This window comes from Eptatretus burgeri, chromosome 9, assembly GCF_056783735.1.
Source record: "Eptatretus burgeri isolate ZD-2024b chromosome 9, Ebu_testis_v1, whole genome shotgun sequence".
Classification (NCBI taxonomy): domain Eukaryota; kingdom Metazoa; phylum Chordata; class Myxini; order Myxiniformes; family Myxinidae; genus Eptatretus; species Eptatretus burgeri.
In genome coordinates, this window is record NC_140969.1 from 99,911,894 (window position 1) to 99,930,505 (window position 18,612).

Consider the following 18,612-nt stretch of genomic DNA (forward strand, 5'->3'; position numbering starts at 1 on the left):
AATACATCCAGTTGCGACTTCCCCTCCGCTCCCCCTCATGTTTGTCTGTGTTGTGCTGTCCTCCAAACAGTGATGACTCCTTTTACATATCTATCTATCTATCTATCTATCTATCTATCTATCTATCTATCTATATATCTCTCTCTGAAGAGAAGAACCAACTTTTAACCACTCATTCTAACTCTCTCTTCCTCATATGTGGTGATTTAAATTGTCACCATGCGAATTGACTGGGTGTTGATACCTCTCTCACGAGCCACGTCATTTCTGCAAAGGACTTCTGTGAGTCCATGGGACTGACTCGATCTGTGAATTTTCCCACTCTGATTTCTCCCCAATGCAAGTAATCCCTTCTGGATTTGGTGATGACTAACTTCCTCTCCAATATGTTTTGCTCCTCCTCTGCCCCAATTGACTGACCTGCTCATGTGCTTGTGAAGATCAACATCTCTCTGGCCATTCTCAGAGAACAGCCTCAGCACCTGTGAGTCTGGCAGTTCACTCAGGTAAACTGGCAGGGACTGCAAACAGCCATCACACTTCAGGACTGGTCTTCTGTATATCCACCAACCCTGATATTGATTCAGCCTGGGAATTCTTCCACAGAAACCTGCTCTCGCTTGTTCATAGATTCATTTTCCATCTTAACTTCAGTTATCTTACCCATCCTCCTGCTCTTGGTACTATGAATCCTGTGGTGAGGCAGTTGCTTTAAAACAAATTGCATTCTCCTCCTTGAAGGCATATCCAACTGAAGGCAACCTCAGATCATTCCACAACGTCTGCAACAAATGTGCCTACTCTCAGGAAATCCAGAAAATAACATCTATCCAATCTCAAGAATGAGCATTCAAACTTGTCTCCCTCCTCTAAAACCTGGTGGTGCCTTGTCAAGTCAGTCTCTCGTATATACTCCTCTTCCATCCCTTCCCTCTCTTCAAATGGCACCACAGCTGACTCTGCTCGTGAGAAGGTCGAATGCCTCAATTCTGTTTGCTTCAAAACCTTGTGTCCCTAACCCTTCCCTCTCTGTACCCACTCTCCCCAATCGTATCCAACTGTTCCTGGACTCTGTATTTTGCACTTGATAAGGTGGAAAAGTTTCTGGCAACCCCTGACTCTGTCTCTGAAACTGCACCGGACGGCATCAGTTCACGTGTCCTAAAAACCTGCTCTGTTGCTCTTGCACTTCCTCTCTCTGCCCTTTTCACCCTGTCATTTGTGCTCGGTCAACTTCCATCTGCTTGGAAATCAGCCAACATCACAGCATTACATAAAAAGGGTGAAAAACTACAGACCAATTCGCTTACTTCCAATTATATCAGCAAGGCCATGGAACCCATCATCACAGTTGACATAAAAAATTCCTTTTCTCCAACAGCATCATGTCAGATCATCATTTCATATTCAGACCTGGTCACTCTACCTTGGACCTGCTGCTTCTACTCTTCCAACAATGTAGAGAGGCTCTCGATATCTGACATGACATCATGGCCGTCTCTCTGGACATATCTCAAGCAATTGAAACAGTCTGGCATCCTGCCTCACTCTCCAATCTGTCTGCATATGGAATCCAAGGCTAACTCCACTCTTTGATTCCTGACTTCCTCCACTCTCGTAGCCAACGTGTGGCTCTCAATGAAACACTTTCATCTCCTCTCCTTGTCAAGGCCGGAGTAGAACAAAGCAGTGTTCTCGGCCCCATCTTATTGCTAATCTTCATGAATGATCTCACCGACTCTCTGGAAAATCCTCTTTGCTGATGACTCCACTCTCTGCCATGATGTCTCTCATCTTTCTGACAGACAGGCAGCAGCCTCGTCCCTCTCCTCAGACCTTGACAAAATCACAAACCAGTCAAACATTTGGAATATGTCACCATATTGTCACTCCTAATTTCTTTGTCTTCTTCCGCCACTGGTAGCTTGTACATGTTGCTATGTTTGAGCCTGGGGAGTAACTGCTGAAATCTATCTGTCTGGGTTCTTTCAGACATTTTGGGGGTTTTTTTCCACAATTCCCTTTATTCATTCTAATTCTTCTTCCCTTTCATCTCTTTTACTCTCTTTCGTTATCTATCTCTCCCAGAAATGAATTATTGCAGAAAATTTTCTGTAAGGCCCACTTGGCAGCACCTGGATGGGTTTAAGGGTTGTGGAGTAGCGGCTGAAACCTGAATCCTATCCACGTTCTTCCTGATGTCTCCATCTTTGCTCTTTACTTCTTCAGATTTCTTCTTGGTCTTCAGTTTCATTTCAATCCTGAGAAATCCCACATCCTCACTCTCTCTCCGAAAGGACAGTACCGCAAACCCTACCAGATACTTTCTCACCAACCCTCTCAAAAACGTGCAGTCACTCAAATTCTTGGGCCTCTGCAAAGTCCTTCCTTGGCCCACCCGAGCACCTATCCACCTACAAGGCCTTCGTCCACAGCTCGATGGAGTATTGCTCTCCCCTCTGGACTGGCTCCCCTGCCTCACATCTACTGAGCTTGACGTCGTGGAAACCAAGGCGTTAAAGCTTATTGGAATCTCTCACGGTGAAGATGCGTCTATGGGCCTATCACATCATCATTGCCAACAGGTTGGTGGTCTATCTGTCTTCTTCTGCCTCATTCCTGGTCTTGCACCATACGCCCTCTCCGTGCTTTGTTCCCCCCAGGTATCTAGGACGCACGCGGTCCACCAGCAACCCCATCCTAGTGATACTGCCTAAATCCAGAATCACTTCTCACCTCCACTCATTTATTCCTCTTTTTTGTGCCCGTGGAACCACCACCTTCCACACTCCCTTCAATCTCATTATTCCCTTCAGGTCTTCAAGACAGCTTTCACCACCATCTCAGATCATCCGCATTCCAAAACCATGACTTTTTTTTTTTTACACCCGCTAAACCACCCCACATTCCTCCTAGAATTTTGCTTCTGTATCCATATTATCCACTCCTTGCATTCTCCCCTGACCCTCATCATTACCTGCATCCCTTGTTTGTTTGTGTCCATCTACTTTCTCCCTGCACCCTGCTGTTGGCATTTCCCCTTTCTTCTGCTGTTCACTTTATGTTGCGTCCTGATCTGTTCTGTGTCCTTGCTCTTCCACGAGCCTTGACCATGTCGAAAAAAAATTGCTGCTAAGACTGAGATCTCCTGATTTTTGGAATGGGAACTATGTCCGTTGAAGATCGATCATTGTTTCGGGTCTGTCTTCTTCCATTCATGCTGCATCACAAAAGTCGAGAATGATAGTGTCGACGACGCATCGTTTTGGTTGTGGTGGTATATTGTCTTTGATACAACTCTTTCCTTCTGCTAAAGAAACCTTTACTTTATTAAACAGTACTGTGCTGGCGAATATAACCTGTCGCTTCACTGACTGTAGGGAGAGAGGAGGGAGGGAGTGGAGGGGGATCTGGGAGGGGGTAAGGAAGGGGGGGAGCTAGGAATAGGGGGAAGAGTGAAGAAGGGGGATGGCAGATAGAGCAACCCCTCACCAAACATCGCTCTACACTCCGGGAGGTGGGTGGGAGCAAGGAGGATGGAGGTGAGAGGAGTGGGTGGGGGGGAAGTGGAGAGGGGGAGGGTGTTTGGGAGGAAGTAAGCATGAGGGGAGGGGGTTCTGGAATTTCGTTTGTTAGGGGGACTTGAGGGGAAATGGGGGAAAGGGTTCTCGACTTGTGTTTGGTAGTGGGAGTTGTGGCGAAAGGAGGGTGGTGGGTGGATGAGCAAAATTGGGTACGTTAAAGCAGCACATTAATACAGCATGCGGAGACCTCCCAGAGATGTCAATGTGGGTGAAGAGGGGAGGAGGTTTGGGAGGAGGTAAGTGTGAATGGAGGGGGAACAAAAGCAGCAAGATGGGAAGGGAAGGCAGTGTGAGGGGAGGGGAAGGGAAGGCAGTGTGAGGGGAGGGGAAGGGAAGGCAGTGTGAGGGGAGGGGAAGGCAGCATGAGGGAAGGAGAAGGGAAGGCAGTGTGAGTGGAGGGGAAGGGAAGGCAGTGTGAAGGGAGGGGAAGCGAAGGCAGCATGAGGGGAGGGGAAGGGAAAGCAGCCAGTGGGGAGGGGTGAGGGGAGAGGAGGGGAAGGCAGCATGAGGAGAGGGAAAAGGAAGGGTGATAAAACATGCCCAAACAGCAACATTTTCTTTTTAACCGCCGGGTTCTGTATAAAACGTGCTGGGAGCAGTTAAAACCCATGCTATCTACCTGGCAAAGGCCTGCATGCATGCTCGTACATGTGGCGACCTCACTCCGAATCGGATTTGTACATGCTACATTCTGGCAAGCCATTTTAAATTCAAAACTAAACCGTTAGTCCTTCACAGTTCCCTTAAAAGAGGGGGAGGGGGAGGGGTGGTGGATGAGGGGAAAGGGTAGGGATGTGGGAGGGAGAGGGGTGGGAGAGAGAGAGGGGGGGAGGGATGGGAGAGAGAGGGAGAGGGGTGAAAGAGGAAAGGGGGAATGGGAGTGTGAGGAGGGGGATTCCAGGAGAGTGAGGTTAGGGAGAGGCGGATTCTCTTTTTCCAATGAAGATATAATTCCTTTCCATCCCCACTGATGCTTCCCATTGTTGTGGAATAACAACCTTCAGGCATTGACCCCATCTTTCAGAGGCCTTGGGTTTGTCGTTTGATCAGAAGAAGCAGGTTGGTGCCATTTTAACAGGTTTTCACCTCTTATCGGGTTTTTCTTCATCCGCCCCCTCTGCTCATCAATCACAACCTCCATGTTGAACTTGCCAACCATGCTTATAATTCAGTCAATCTTTGTTTCAGTATTTATGTTGTTTTACATCTTCAGCCATTCTGCTCGAGTAGAAGTTAAAATTTACTTTGACTCTCTACCTCATCCTGCACTCTACATTACACCTTCATGGTAACAGGCTGCCGATACCTCGTTTTGCACCAAATTGAAGTGTGTGACCTTTGCTGCTCTTTGTAACCAACGTTGTGTATGTTAGCTTCTTAGGTGGGCCATGTAAGATGTTGCCAGCATTCTAATCATTTTCTTTCCAGATGAATAGTTATGGCTATATGAACTGGATGTCATCTATTTATATATTACTAAAACTCTCATCATGGATGTATGTATGTATGTATGTTCCCGAAATACAGCCAAAACGGTACACGATAGCACAAAACTTTTCGGGCCACCTTACTCACCATTCTCCTGTGGTGTGCACTATCAACTTTCGTCCAAATCGGGCAACGAAAAAATTATAAAAAAATCAATTCCTGATTCAGTCAAGTACTCTTCGGGATTATTTGATCAATGCAAACAACCTCAGCGGTATAGTTCGCTGGAGCCATCTTCTTTTTTCTTTGAAATGATGTTTTTGTTATCAACCGCTGTCACAGCGGGAACCCAACGGGTTCACGGGTCGTATAGTTCTTTTTTTAAAAGTATTAATTAATTAATTAATTATGAACATGAACATATCCACCATCGAGTGTTTTCACAAGTCAAGAAAAGTGTTTTGTTGCGACATACCTGATAAGGACAAAATGCTGACTCCTTCTATTTTACATGGTGCACAGGTTTCTCTACCTGGGTGGGAATGCTGAAGTCAGATCTGTACCATTCACATCCTGTACTGCTGGTCTTCTGCCATCACCTGCTCATTGGACAGACCTGCAAGATGCATTACAGTGGTTCTTTCCAACATCCGTACAACACATCCCGTCAATGTACGTCTGTGAACTGCAGAGCCCATCCATGATTGTTACTCATGGTTTTATTGAGTTACTCAATATGTTTCAATCATGGCGATGAAGAAATAACTTTTTGCAAAAATGTATTGTTACATTTGAGGGGGGGGGGGTATGCATTCAAAGGGTAATTAGGATGTTTAATTAGGTATGCCATGCTGTTCGAGTTTACCAGGATCTCGATGTAATAAGTAGTAATTCAGTGGTGATAAGTTGTCTTGTAAATGTTCATTTCTTCAAGGGGGAGATGATAAATGTCACGTAATTAGATAGGGACACGGGATAGGGTAAGTGTGTCTGCGTAAACCCCTTTTGGTATTCTCTGAAGACTGGCCGTGACGTCACAGTACAGTACAGCGGATGGCTCCGCCCCGTGATCACGATTGGCAGAAGGCGACGGCAGTGGGCCAATAAACGGCTCGATTGGAGGTGACGAGGGCAGAAGGATAAAAAGGTTCTGTTCGGGGTCGAAAAGGAAGAAGAAGAAGATTACAACCAGAACGCTCGTGTTTTTTTTGGTGTGGAACCTGTGCTGGCAGAGAGCGTCCTGGTTGCTTTGCTGAGTCGACCGTGCTCTTGATCGTACCTGGGAGCCTTGCCGAGCCTCGTGCCTCGCTTTGGTTGGCTCTAGGGTTCTGCTGACTCGGAATACGGGGTCGGGCGGCGGGTGGACCTGCCTCCCTCTCCTGCTCGCGGCTTGGCGCGGGAGCTGGTTCCCTGGCGGCTGTGGGCGAACTTGGGCCAGGACCAGGAGGTCGACAGCACCGCGGTTTCTCCTGCCCCCCCCCCCCCCCTGACGAGAGCAAGGCCAGCTCATCTGGCGCCGATCCAGGGACAGTTGCGTCCACACCACGGTCCAGCCTGACCACCAGAAATAGCTACGTTTTGTGTGTGTGTGTGTGTGTGTGTGTGTGTGTGTGTGCTTGGCGCCTTAGATGGATTGAGAACTGTATATTCATTGGAATTGTCTGTGTTTTTCCCCACGCCCGATCCCACACCATCCCGTCGAATCGCCCCGGATCCCTCTTCTTGCCGAGTCTTGTTATTTCTGGTCAATAGTAAAAAGAATAAACATCATCAACTCAGTGAAAAGTGACTCGTCCCACCTTCCTCGTCCCGTTTGCGGTAGGGCGATTAGAACCGCCGTCTTTGGGTTATAAATAAATAAACCGCCTCTATCGTTTCGGCTCATTCTACGTTGGCGGGACTGTTCAAGTCCCGTGGACGTCACATTGGTGTCAGGGTGTTGGATGTTCGAACCCCTCTAAATTATATACCAGGATTAAAATCTCGCCATGAATTGGAATATAAAATTGCTGCAGAAAAGCGCGCGAGCGCGGGAAAATTTTGGCGGGATTTTTCAAATTTAAATTGGCGGCAAACGGGACTTCTGCACCATGGCGGATGTGCAGATGTTTGAGGAGGAAGGCCACGTGTCTGGCAGCGAGTCGGGGGAAGAAGGGAGAGACGGGGGTAGGGTTGGAACCTCCCCCATTCCGAGCGTGGACCGTGCTTCATCGCCCGTAACGGGGCCGGCAGCGCCGGAAACCGGCACGATGACGATCTGGACAATGTTGGAACGTTTAATGAGTGAAATTACAGCACAGGGGGCAAAAATGACGGCACAGGGGGCACAAATGGAAAATCAATTCGTGACACAGAGGGCAGAAATGACAGATCAATTGGGGGTAATGGGGGTACAGTTGGGTGCACGGATTGATTTAATGAGTGATGAATTGGGGGAAAAGATGGAGAAAATGAAAACTGAGATGCAGGAGTGTGTGGATGTTAAATTGGGAGAAATACAAAGTAAATTCGAGGATAGATTGGAGGAAACAAAGGTAGAAATTACATTGGAGGGGGAAAATATACGGAAAAAATTGGTAGATAAAGTTGATGCAACGAACATTCGGGTTGATAAAGTGGATGAAAGCCTGGAACGTCATCGTGCCTGTGTGGATGCTCGTATGCAGCTGCAAATTGAAGAGTGGGGAGAGCTGAGGAAGCAAGGGATGAATTTGGCGGAGGAGGTAAAAGGATTGGAGGCTCGTTTGGACGAACAAGATAAAATTATGAGCCAAGATGAAGTCTTGGATAAAGGCCTGGTAGAGCCGTCTTTTGTAAGTAGAGTGTCCGGGTTGGTTGAGGAGCAGCTACAAACTCGCGATGGAGCCTTGGAGGAGGTTGTGCGGGCCCAGAAGATCCTGCGGGAAGAGGTGAATCGGTCCATTCAACGTTTGGAACAGGAGGCAAAATTGACCCATGAGACTCTCACCACAAAACATCTTTGGCCACAGTGGGCTCCAAAATTGGATACGCAGCCACAAGGGTGTTTGATCCCTGGGCTGGATTCGGACAAGGGAGAAACTGAGAAGCGGGCCACCGTAAAAGTGATCCCCCTGGTAAATTTCGATGGGTCAGGGAGCGTTGAAGCTTTTCTGACGCAATTTGAGTGCATTTCCCGACTAAACGGGTGGAATGAGCGGGAACGTACAGGGAATTTGGTGGCAACGTTGCGGGGACCAGCCGCAAATGTGTTAAACGTGATCGCGGAGGGGATGTTGGCCAGCTCCCACATTTGCGAGGCGTTGAGCCTTCGGTTTGGGTTCGCGGCAAACTGTGATCTGGTGCGGGCCCAGCTCCAGCACCGCAGATTAAAGCCGGGTGAGACAGTGCAGGAGTTGGCACAGGACATTTACCAATCAGTTAGGATCGCGTATCGGGACCTTACAGTGGAGGCATGGGACAGACTGGCACTAGAGAAATTTTTAGCTGCTCTTCCTGACCCTGAGATCCGAGCGCTAGTGGAGTTACAGGATCCACCCACCGTTCACCGAGCGGCCGAGTGCGCGGCCAGGCTGGCCTCGTGGAGGCGGCCGGGTCGGGTGCCCGAGAGGCCATCGGTGACGATCCGACAGGCGGAGATCCAGGATCAGGGAGGGGGGCTGGGAGAAATTGGCATTACCCAAATGCTTCAGAGGATGAATCCTCCTGCTGAACCGCCAGGTCTATCCGAGATGCCCTTTCATAGGTCGGGTCCGGAGATCACTGTCAGGGGTCCGGGAGACTAGATTGGGCTGAGCATATACGGCCATGCTCGGCTGCTGAGATTGTGGCGAAGTGCCCTCCTTTGGTGAAAAAAAAAATGAATTGTGGGAAAATTGGCATGGGTTTGTAAGTTCTGCTGGGTTTTAGAGTGACAATCGGGACAGTGGGTAATTGGAAACAAAGCGGGCACGAGTGGCTGTCCAATGGCTGGTGCGTGGATCGGGTGAGAAGTGCTGTGTGAGTTGTTTTAAGTGAAGAAGTGAAATGTATGGTGCACACATTGTTTTTTTTATTGGGCATGGTGTGGTAACAGGGAAGGTCATGGTCGGTGAAGTGTTAGAAATGCAGGTGTCACATGTAAGGCTGATGGGGTGGGGGAGTCATGTGGGTTTTGTGGGTGGGGATGATGTGCTTGTCCACAGGGATTGCTGAAGCTCACGGTGAGCGTGAATTGCGACCCCCTTCAAGGAGATTCACCCCCTGGTGGCTAATGGTGACAGTGTCTGGAGCCAACTGGGAGAGGGTCTGGTTGGGCGACCAAGGCGGGTAGGACCTTGGCGACCCAGGAAGGCCAGAGGAGCCAGTGAGACCCCTTCCAGAGTGTTGTACGGGATTAGAGCTGATGGCTACCAGGGGGGAGGGAATCAAATGGAGCGGGGCGGAGAAACGTCCGGGTTGGACTAAAGCTTACCTGTGGGCATGGTTGCACCTGAGATGCCCCCATCATCTTGTGGTAACCCACCCCACGGCCACGACGGGATTCAGCCTGCATGACTAAAATGAGGACCATGACCTAGAAATGTGATGATGACCATGGTGTGAGTGTTGTGAAGATGTGTGAGTCCCACCCGATCCCGCACAACTTGACAGGTGCAGCAAGGGCATGATGTCCGCATAATTTTGGGGCAAGCAAATTTGAAAATTGGCTCCCCAGGTAACGCTGGGTCTATTAGCATCCACTGGGGGAGGCGGTCAAGTGTAAATATCCTGTGAATAGTGTCGTTAAGGCTTAGAGTAGGAATGTAAAGTATAAGTGTTGTGTTTTTGTGGAACCTTTTGTTTCCCCTCCCCAGATCACTGGAAGAGTGCTGGGCAAGAGCGATGATCCGGAGGATGGAGTGCAACTTCGCTCAGTGCTCTCATGTGATAAAATAAAAAAGTAAAATAAAAAAACGAATGATTGTTTAGGCGAGGATAAGACCATAAGGGGGTTGTACATTCAGCAGGATAGGTAAGTTAGCTGCGACTCGCTGCCCATTGCCTCTCCTACTTTATTTCGTTAGGTTAATTAGGTGTGAGTCAGTAAGTGTTAAGGCTGGTACGGTAGCGCCTGTGATATACCTTGCAGGAGCTGCGGTACCAGAGGAGGGGGCAGTGTTACGTTTGAGGGGGGGGGTATGCATTCAAAGGGTAATTAGGATGTTTAATTAGGTATGCCATGCTGTTCGAGTTTACCAGGATCTCGATGTAATAAGTAGTAATTCAGTGGTGATAAGTTGTCTAGTAAATGTTCATTTCTTCAAGGGGGAAATGATAAATGTCACGTAATTAGATAGGGACACGGGATAGGGTAAGTGTGTCTGCGTAAACCCCTTTTGGTATTCTCTGGAGACTGGCCGTGACGTCACAGTACAGTGCAGCGGATGGCTCCGCCCCGTGATCACGATTGGCAGAAGGCGACGGCAGTGGGCCAATAAACGGCTCGATTGGAGGTGACGAGGGCAGAAGGATAAAAAGGTTCTGTTCGGGGTCGAAAAGGAAGAAGAAAAAGATTACAACCAGAACGCTCGTGTTTTTTTTGGTGTGGAACCTGTGGTGGCAGAGAGCGTCCTGGTTGCTTTGCTGAGTCGACTGTGCTCTTGATCATGCCTGGGAGCCTTGCCGAGCCTCGTGCCTCGCTTTGGTTGGCTCTAGGGTTCTGCTGACTCGGAATACGGGGTCGGGCGGCGGGTGGACCTGCTTCCCTCTCCTGCTCGCGGCTTGGCGCGGGAGCTGGTTCCCTGGCGGCTGTGGGCGAACTTGGGCCAGGACCAGGAGGTCGACAGCACCGCGGTTTCTCCTGCCCCCCCCCCCCCCGGCGAGAGCAAGGCCAGCTCGTCCGGCGCCGATCCAGGGACAATTGCGTCCACACCACGGTCCAGCCTGACCACCAGAGATAGCTACGTTTTGTGTGTGTGTGTGTGTGTGTCTGCTTGGCGCCTTAGAGGGATTGAGAACTGTATATTCATTGGAATTGTCTGTGTTTTTCCCCACGCCCGATCCCACACCATCCCGTCGAATTGCCCTGGATCCCTCTTCTTGCCGAGTCTTGTTATTTCTGGTCAATAGTAAAAAGAATAAACATCATCAACTCAGTGAAAAGTGACTCGTGCCACCTTCCTCGTCCCGTTTGCGGTAGGGCGATTAGAACCGCCGTCTTTGGGTTATATAAAAATAAATCGCCTCCATCGTTTCGGCTCATTCTACATTGGCAGGACTGTTCAAGTCCCGTGGACGTCACAGTATTTTTGTTTATAAAGGTATGAAGGTGGATCACTTCTAGGATTCGTGACGATTATGTAGTGATTGAGATGGAAATTTAGATTAAAAAAAAAATTATGATAGCACCTTGGCTGTTGTTCTCAAGACAAACTATCATCTACCTATATACAGCACAATGTGTGTGTGTGTGTATTTGTGTGTATTTGTGTGTCCCCCTTCATAAGAACGATTTGCGAAGGGTTTTAAAGGCCAATCATTTAATACGACCGTGTGTTCATGATGGTCTATTTTACAGGATAAAAAAACTCGAAAAACATTTCTTTTTTTTCTATTGGAAATGTAGACGGCGACTTGCAACCGGGCATCAACGGCAGTGTACAGAAACCATTGAAAAAAGAAAAAAACAATACATACAAGGTGCGGGGATGTGAAAATCGCTGCACGTGATGTACAACACATGCAGACTAAAACGAGTGTTCATTTACATCCGCAAGAGGTCTAATAAATAAAGAAGATATAAGCACACCTGGCGCTAGGCCGAGCCTTCAGACTTTGGCATGCGCATGAGGCTGTAACTTCGAAATTAAATGTCCCAGAAGATGATAAAAAAAGGGTAACATTTGCACATGTAGTGGTTTACAAAAACGCTTCTTGCTACGAAACATCATACCTTCCAATATCTTTGAATATTTCGAATAAAATAATTCTAACCCATCATTTTTGATGGCTTTTATACTAGTATCTCTTATAATGATCAGGATTTGTTCCAGAGGAGGGAGCATTTTGGGAAAATAGGACTATTAGAGGTCGTTATAACATCGTGCCCATGGAGAAAGGTTCCCAAGAGCGTATGTATGAAGTATAAGCGCAAAGGAATGTCTGACACAGAAAGTGGAGTTTTGGATAAGCTTGGATGAGGCGAAAGTGTAGTGTGACTGGACACACACGATGGCGTTAATGAGTCCAGTATTCATCAAATAAAGAAATACGTAGAAAGTATATCCTATGTTTTTAAACCTCCACACTCTGTGTCAGACATCACTTTCCTCGGCTTTTTTCAGTTCGTTCACCATAAGCAACAGTTTTCCTCTTGGGAGCCATGACTAAAAATCATTAACGGCAATTAATAACCAAAAACAAAATAATTGATTCTCATTTCACGTAATAAGTTTATAACAAATGAAGACTTCATTCAATAGATAAGATGGATATTTAAGACAAAGAATCAAAATCTATGATCTAACTCTCAACCCCACTGTGTTTGGAAATCGTGTCGATATGTCACCACCAACATCACCACATTGGAGGCCGCCATATATGCTCATATTGCATTGTAGGTCTCTTCGCAAAAATAAAAGGAAAAACAATTTATTTTCATATATTGTGGACTATAAACCAATAAAGACAACTAGGCGAACAAACCGGAGATAAAAATTAGTTTGCGTTTAACACACAGTGGAGGCGATACCTGAAACTAACGAGGTTCAGATTGCATTGTGGGTCTCCGCATAATTTTAATGAAAAACAATTCATTTTCATTTATTGATTTTTTTGTGGACTACAAACCAATAAAGACAACTAGGATAACAAAGCAGAGGTTAAAAATTAGTCTGCGTTTAACGCACGCTGGAGGCCATACTGGAAGCTCATGGGGTTTGGATTGCTGTCCAGATTTTTCAGTTATTTAGTTTTCTCCGGTTCTTCGTTCTTTTCTAGGCTTTGCCTATTTCATGTTATTACTTGTTATGACTTTATCATGGTATGTGCTCACCATGCTTTTGTAAATATTGGTGTGCTGGTTAACCTCCGCCATCAAAGATGGACGGAGGTTACTGTTTTCACCCCTATCTGTTTGTTTGTTTGTTTGTGAACAGTATTACGGAAAAACTCCTTGACAGATTTCGTCGAAACTTGGTGGGGGGATTAGGTATGGTCCAAGGATCATGCCATTAGATTTTGGACTTGGTCCAAAATCTAATATGGCCGCTATGGCAGCCATTTTGAAAAAGTATTTTAATTTTTTTTTTTTGCATTTCTACATGTTTTAAGTGATTTCCAACCCCCCCCCCAAAAAAAAAAAATTTTGGAACTTTTTTTTTCAAAAAAATTTCGATTTTTTTTTTTTTGCATTTCCACATGTTATAAGTGATTTCCAACAAAAAACATGCGAAAATTATAATTGCGGCTGATTTTGGAACTTCAGGTGGATATACCCACGTAAAATCAATTTCTGTCTCAAGGAATCTAGTTATGACGAATGAATTCAGTATGTACTCGAGGGGGAGCACTCGGTAGAGTGCAAAACCTCTGCCGCCAATACTGCGAGGTCACTCAAGTGAACCTGATATCCTATTCATTCAATTTGACGTCAACAGTGCTCACAGAGTTAGAGTTTGCAACTTTCCCTTTTACTTTTAACTTTTACATACTCAATTCATTCGTCATAACTAGATTTCTTGAGACAGAAATTGATTTTACTTGGGTATATCCACTTGAAGTTCCAAAATCAGCCGCAATTATAATTTTGGCATGTTTTTTGTTGGAAATCACTTATAACATGTAGAAATACAAAAAAAAGTCGAAATTTTGTTGAAAGAAAAGTTGCAAAATTTTTTTCTCTAATTTTTTTTTTGAGGGGGGGGGGGTTGGAAATCACTGAAAACATGTAGAAATGCAAAAAAAAATAAATTCAAATACTTTTTCAAAATGGCCGCTATAGCGGCCATATTAGATTTTGGACCAAGTCCAAAATCTAATGGCATGATCCTTGGACCATACCTAATCCCCCCACCAAGTTTCGTCAAAATCCGTCGAGGAGTTTTTTCCAAAATACTGTTCACAAACAAACAAACAAACAGAAAGGGGTGAAAACAGTAACCTACGATCTTCGATGGCGGAGGTTAAAAAGTTAAAAGTAAAAGGGAAAGTTGCAAACTATAACTCTGTGAGCACTGTTGATGTCAAATTGAATGAATAGGATATCAGGTTCACTTGAGTGACCTCGCAGTATTGGCGACGGAGGTTTTGCACTCAACTGAGTGCTCCCCCTCTACTTTTTGTACTTGTGTTCGTGGCGTGTTTATATCTATCTTATAAAATAAGCCGTGCATCCTTTCGTTTGAGTTCCACCCATTGGTTGGACAGTTTGCCTGACTCCACCCAATGGGTAATGTGCTAGTGTTTGCTAGTCGGTGACAAGGATTATCTTCTATTTTTGGTTCAGCTCAAATTACATTCATTCACACATTCAAAGCATGTGATACAGTACTCGAGTCCAGATCTGCATCGGCACCTTGACAAAAATCGAATCGGCTTGTTCTTGTCACTTACCCAACTCATCCACCAAGTTTCGTCCCAATTCGTCCATAACTTTTGAGATATCTTGCTACGTCGTTTTTAGCTTCATCCCTCAGTTGTGAAGAATCACTTTGAAAATTATTGGATCCAGACAGGGATCTTCACTAAAATCGAATTGATTCCTACTTGGAAGACACCCAACCTGTCTCCCAAATTTCGTCTGAATCCGTCCACAACTTTTTGAGATACCCTGCTCAAAGATAGACAGACAGACAGACAGACGAGTGAATACATAACCTCTGTCCACCTTCGGTGCCGGAGGTAATTATTGCCCCGACTGAATGCTGGGAAAGGCAACTGCAAACTACTCCACATGACACTTGCCAAGAGACTGCTTCAGCAGCTCCGATACTCTGCAAAGAGCATGCATGGTATGTTGGTATATTGATAAAGTGAATCAGTAATTTCGGTCTAACCATGGCAACTCGGAAGGAGCCACTCCCACGAACACCTCAAACTCATTGTTTGTTGTTGTTGCTTTTTATATCGGTCATCTTTTCGTTTCCATCTCCTGAGGATTTGGTTTTCCCACATCGCTTCCTTTATTCCCACGTAAGCACAATTGTGAAAAATGAGTAAAGTGTCTGGAATATTTTCAACTAATTTATATTTGTGTTTTCGACACAGCTTGCAGAATCTCGCAAGGGCGACTGCGTGCCCAGCGTCGTTGGCATCTCCTCTACACATTGCTCAAGAATCCACAGCTTGTTGAACTCCGCTCCATACATTCAGCCTCGACCCTGCCCGACCCCAGTTGCTCGGCCCTGGCACACACTGCGTTTTCCAGCATCCAATGGCAAAGTATGCAACTGTGCTTGAACCCTCCAAAGGTGCCATCGTTTGCCCACATCAATGAGGATGCGTCGTCCACTGACTGATCACGTCATTGCTCAACGGGAGCACAGGCTCATTGTTGTTGGTATGACTTGCGGTAGTACGAATCAGGATAAAATATGGCTGATGTATGTCTGTGAACAATTGATATTAGGCAACATTTATATGAAAAAAAAAAGAAGTTATTTACATTCGTAGGAAAAAAAAAGGTTCAGCCTTCTTAACATGTAACTAAAACAAGGGCCATGTCACATGACACGGGAAATATCAAAGAGGATACAATGAAGATGAACTTGCTTCCACTTTTGATGTTAATGACAGAGGGTCAAGTTGATCATAATTGCTACTGGTAACTCACTGCGCTGGTTTAGGGGTGACTTCAGCAGCTCCCTATGATCGAATAAAGACCTGTCCAGGGTTATATTCTCGCCTAAAATGTGCACAAACAACCTTCGTGGATGTGCAGTGTCATACTTCTGGTGTATGTAATGTCGTGGGAATGAATCATCACTTCTTGTTGAGGACATTAGACTGGGATCCCAGATGTGGAAGTTTCTGGTGAAACTCCCTTAATCCAGAATCAATACTCACCTCCACTTTTTCATTCCTCCCTTTTTCTCACCTGTGGAACGATCTTCCATGGTGTCATACGAGGTACATGTTGCCAGGATGGCCTAGACTAGAGATACGGACAATCGCCTCGAAGCTGCCGCCATCAATGTGTCATCAGTCACTCGGACGGACGTTTAACCCAAAGACCCATCTGCCAGCATTAGTTGGTGGATGTTAAATATCCCACGGTGTCTGTCCTTGGTGAAGAGTAGATGAGTTATTGCCAGCACCCTGAACAGATTCAAAATTCCTGCTCCAACTACTGCTTGGAAGGCAATGGCAGACTACCTACTATAACCTTTGCCAATAACCTGCTTTGGCAGCACTGATGCTCTGCAACAGAATATGGTACTGGAATTATATATATATATATATACATATATATATATATATATATATATATATATATATATATATATATATATATATATATATATATATAAATAAATTTAAATATATATATATATATATCTATCTATATAGACACATATATATATATATATATATATATATATATATATATATATATATATATATATATATATATATATATATATATATAAATGGTGGATAAACTGGTTCTGGCTCACTTTTCCCCATGTAAATGAATGGGGGATTTTCAGCGATTCCTATTTTTTTCCCCTAAAAATAAACCCCCTTTTTATCCCAAGGCATATTTATTTGTCTCCCCTTTTAACCTGGAGGTTGAACCTCATTGAATTGAACACCTGGGGGTTGAACAGCTCACTCATTGAACCTATAAAGATTTGCTCATTCTCAAATTCCTTCAATGGTTTAATTTTCTTTGCACAATAATCCCCATCTAAAATATTGAAAAATAAAACATTTGAATCTTTATATTTTTTAAGATACCCCTTTTGTGCCATTACGAAATGATAAACTTCTCTTAATGCTCTTGTTTGACCACCTCCTGAGCCACATATCATTTTGAGATTATAGTAAATTGTTTTTTCATTGTTCAATTGATAACCATCAAAGTTTTCAGTCCATTCAAGGATATTCATTTTTTTCTTTACATCCTCTAACTTACCACTTTTTAAATTGATTCGCTTATTTGTTTTATTTACCTTTGTTTTAGTTCTTTTTTCAATAAGACTTATTTGATATTTTTCACATTCATTATGTTTTCCATTTATATACCAAGACTGAGATTTTCTCCACTCTTTAGTTTGATTAATACTTGGTTTGACCATTTATATATTGCAAAAAAACGCGGCGGTAGCCCTTAAAAAAACCCTAACCCATCTTCCCATCGTTAAAACACAATCTATTTTATACACTCTATCATACAATATCCATATGGAACACAATCTATTCCATTATCTAAAATAAATCTCTTATCATCAAAGGCTCCTAATGCCTTTTTATTTACTTCTTCACTATATATGTTATGTTTATAACTTCTTATTGCATTCATTTTCCTATATTCTTCTTTCTTATTCATCAAACAATTATAATAATTTCTAAAAGTTATTGATTTCTTTATTACATATTTCTTTATTCCCTTTAACCTCTTATCAATCTGATCACCATACTTATAAGCATATGCCTTTGCTCTCAATCCAATAAACTCACTCATTACTTTTCCACCCAACTCATCCTTAAACTTACCAATAACCTTTTCATTCTTTTTGGAAAATAACTCACTCTTGCTGAAATTACTTGTATCATATACTCCAATATTTTTCTTCATATCTTCATAAACATCATCAGTTTTTATATCTAGAATAAAACTATCAGTGTCCATATACAACAATGAAACATTTTCACCATACTCTTTCTTTAAGTCATTATACAAATAATCATACATCAATATCTTTGATAAATCAAGAACTGCTGTTCCAATATAAATTGGTTTATCCATTACAATACTTTCCTTTTTCATATGAATTGCAGAAAAGTTCTCTGAAAAAACCTCTTCTCTCTCAAAACTTGGTTTATTTATCAATCTTGAAGCTTCTTTCCAAGATGTTGCGAATCTAATGTTTTGCCTGTTTCTAACATTTTCCATAGTCTTTCCAAATACAGCATTATTCATTAATTTATAAAAGTCCCCTTCAAATTTTACTTTTGTATTTGCTCTCATATCTGTATTGAATTGAATATACTTTTTCACCCAAGGACTTTGTTTAAATTTTAAAACTCTATGAATTTTAGCTACTCTCAATCAGGTCAGGTCAGGTCAGGTATGGGAGCATGTGCCAGAACAGCGCATCGCTGCGTCCACTTTCCGCCGGTACTCCAGGGGCCTCCGTCTGGCCATCCCCCAGGCAGATGCCAGGCCCATCCCCATCTCCTTGAGATGATGGTCAACCTGCTGCAACCATGAGGCACGTGGTCGGCCCACTGGCCTCCTCCACTCATGAGACTCCCTCGCTGAGAGAATCTAGTAAGCAGGATCAGCGTCAGGAAAACGAGCCACATGTCCATACAGCCGCAACTGACGCTCACGGACTATGCAGGTAACAAATCTCATCCGAGTCTCTCTCAGCAACCGCTCGTTGGATACAAAATCCGACCAGCGATAGCCAAGGATTCTCCGAAGAGACCTGGT

At 44.5% G+C, this 18,612-nt stretch overlaps 1 protein-coding gene across 1 annotated transcript in view; it reads left to right on the forward strand.

Moving 5' to 3' along the window:
- The window catches only part of LOC147020739 (stimulated by retinoic acid gene 6 protein-like), a 118,974-nt gene extending 102,588 nt beyond the window's left edge, over positions 1-16,386 (forward strand). The window contains exons 17-18 of the mRNA XM_085896329.1: positions 5,535-5,684; positions 15,219-16,386. Coding sequence (XP_085752455.1) covers positions 5,535-5,684; positions 15,219-15,469 — 401 coding nt within the window. The 3' untranslated portion in view covers positions 15,470-16,386. The remainder of the gene's footprint in view (positions 1-5,534; positions 5,685-15,218) is intronic.
- The last annotated feature ends 2,226 nt before the right edge of the window (positions 16,387-18,612 follow it).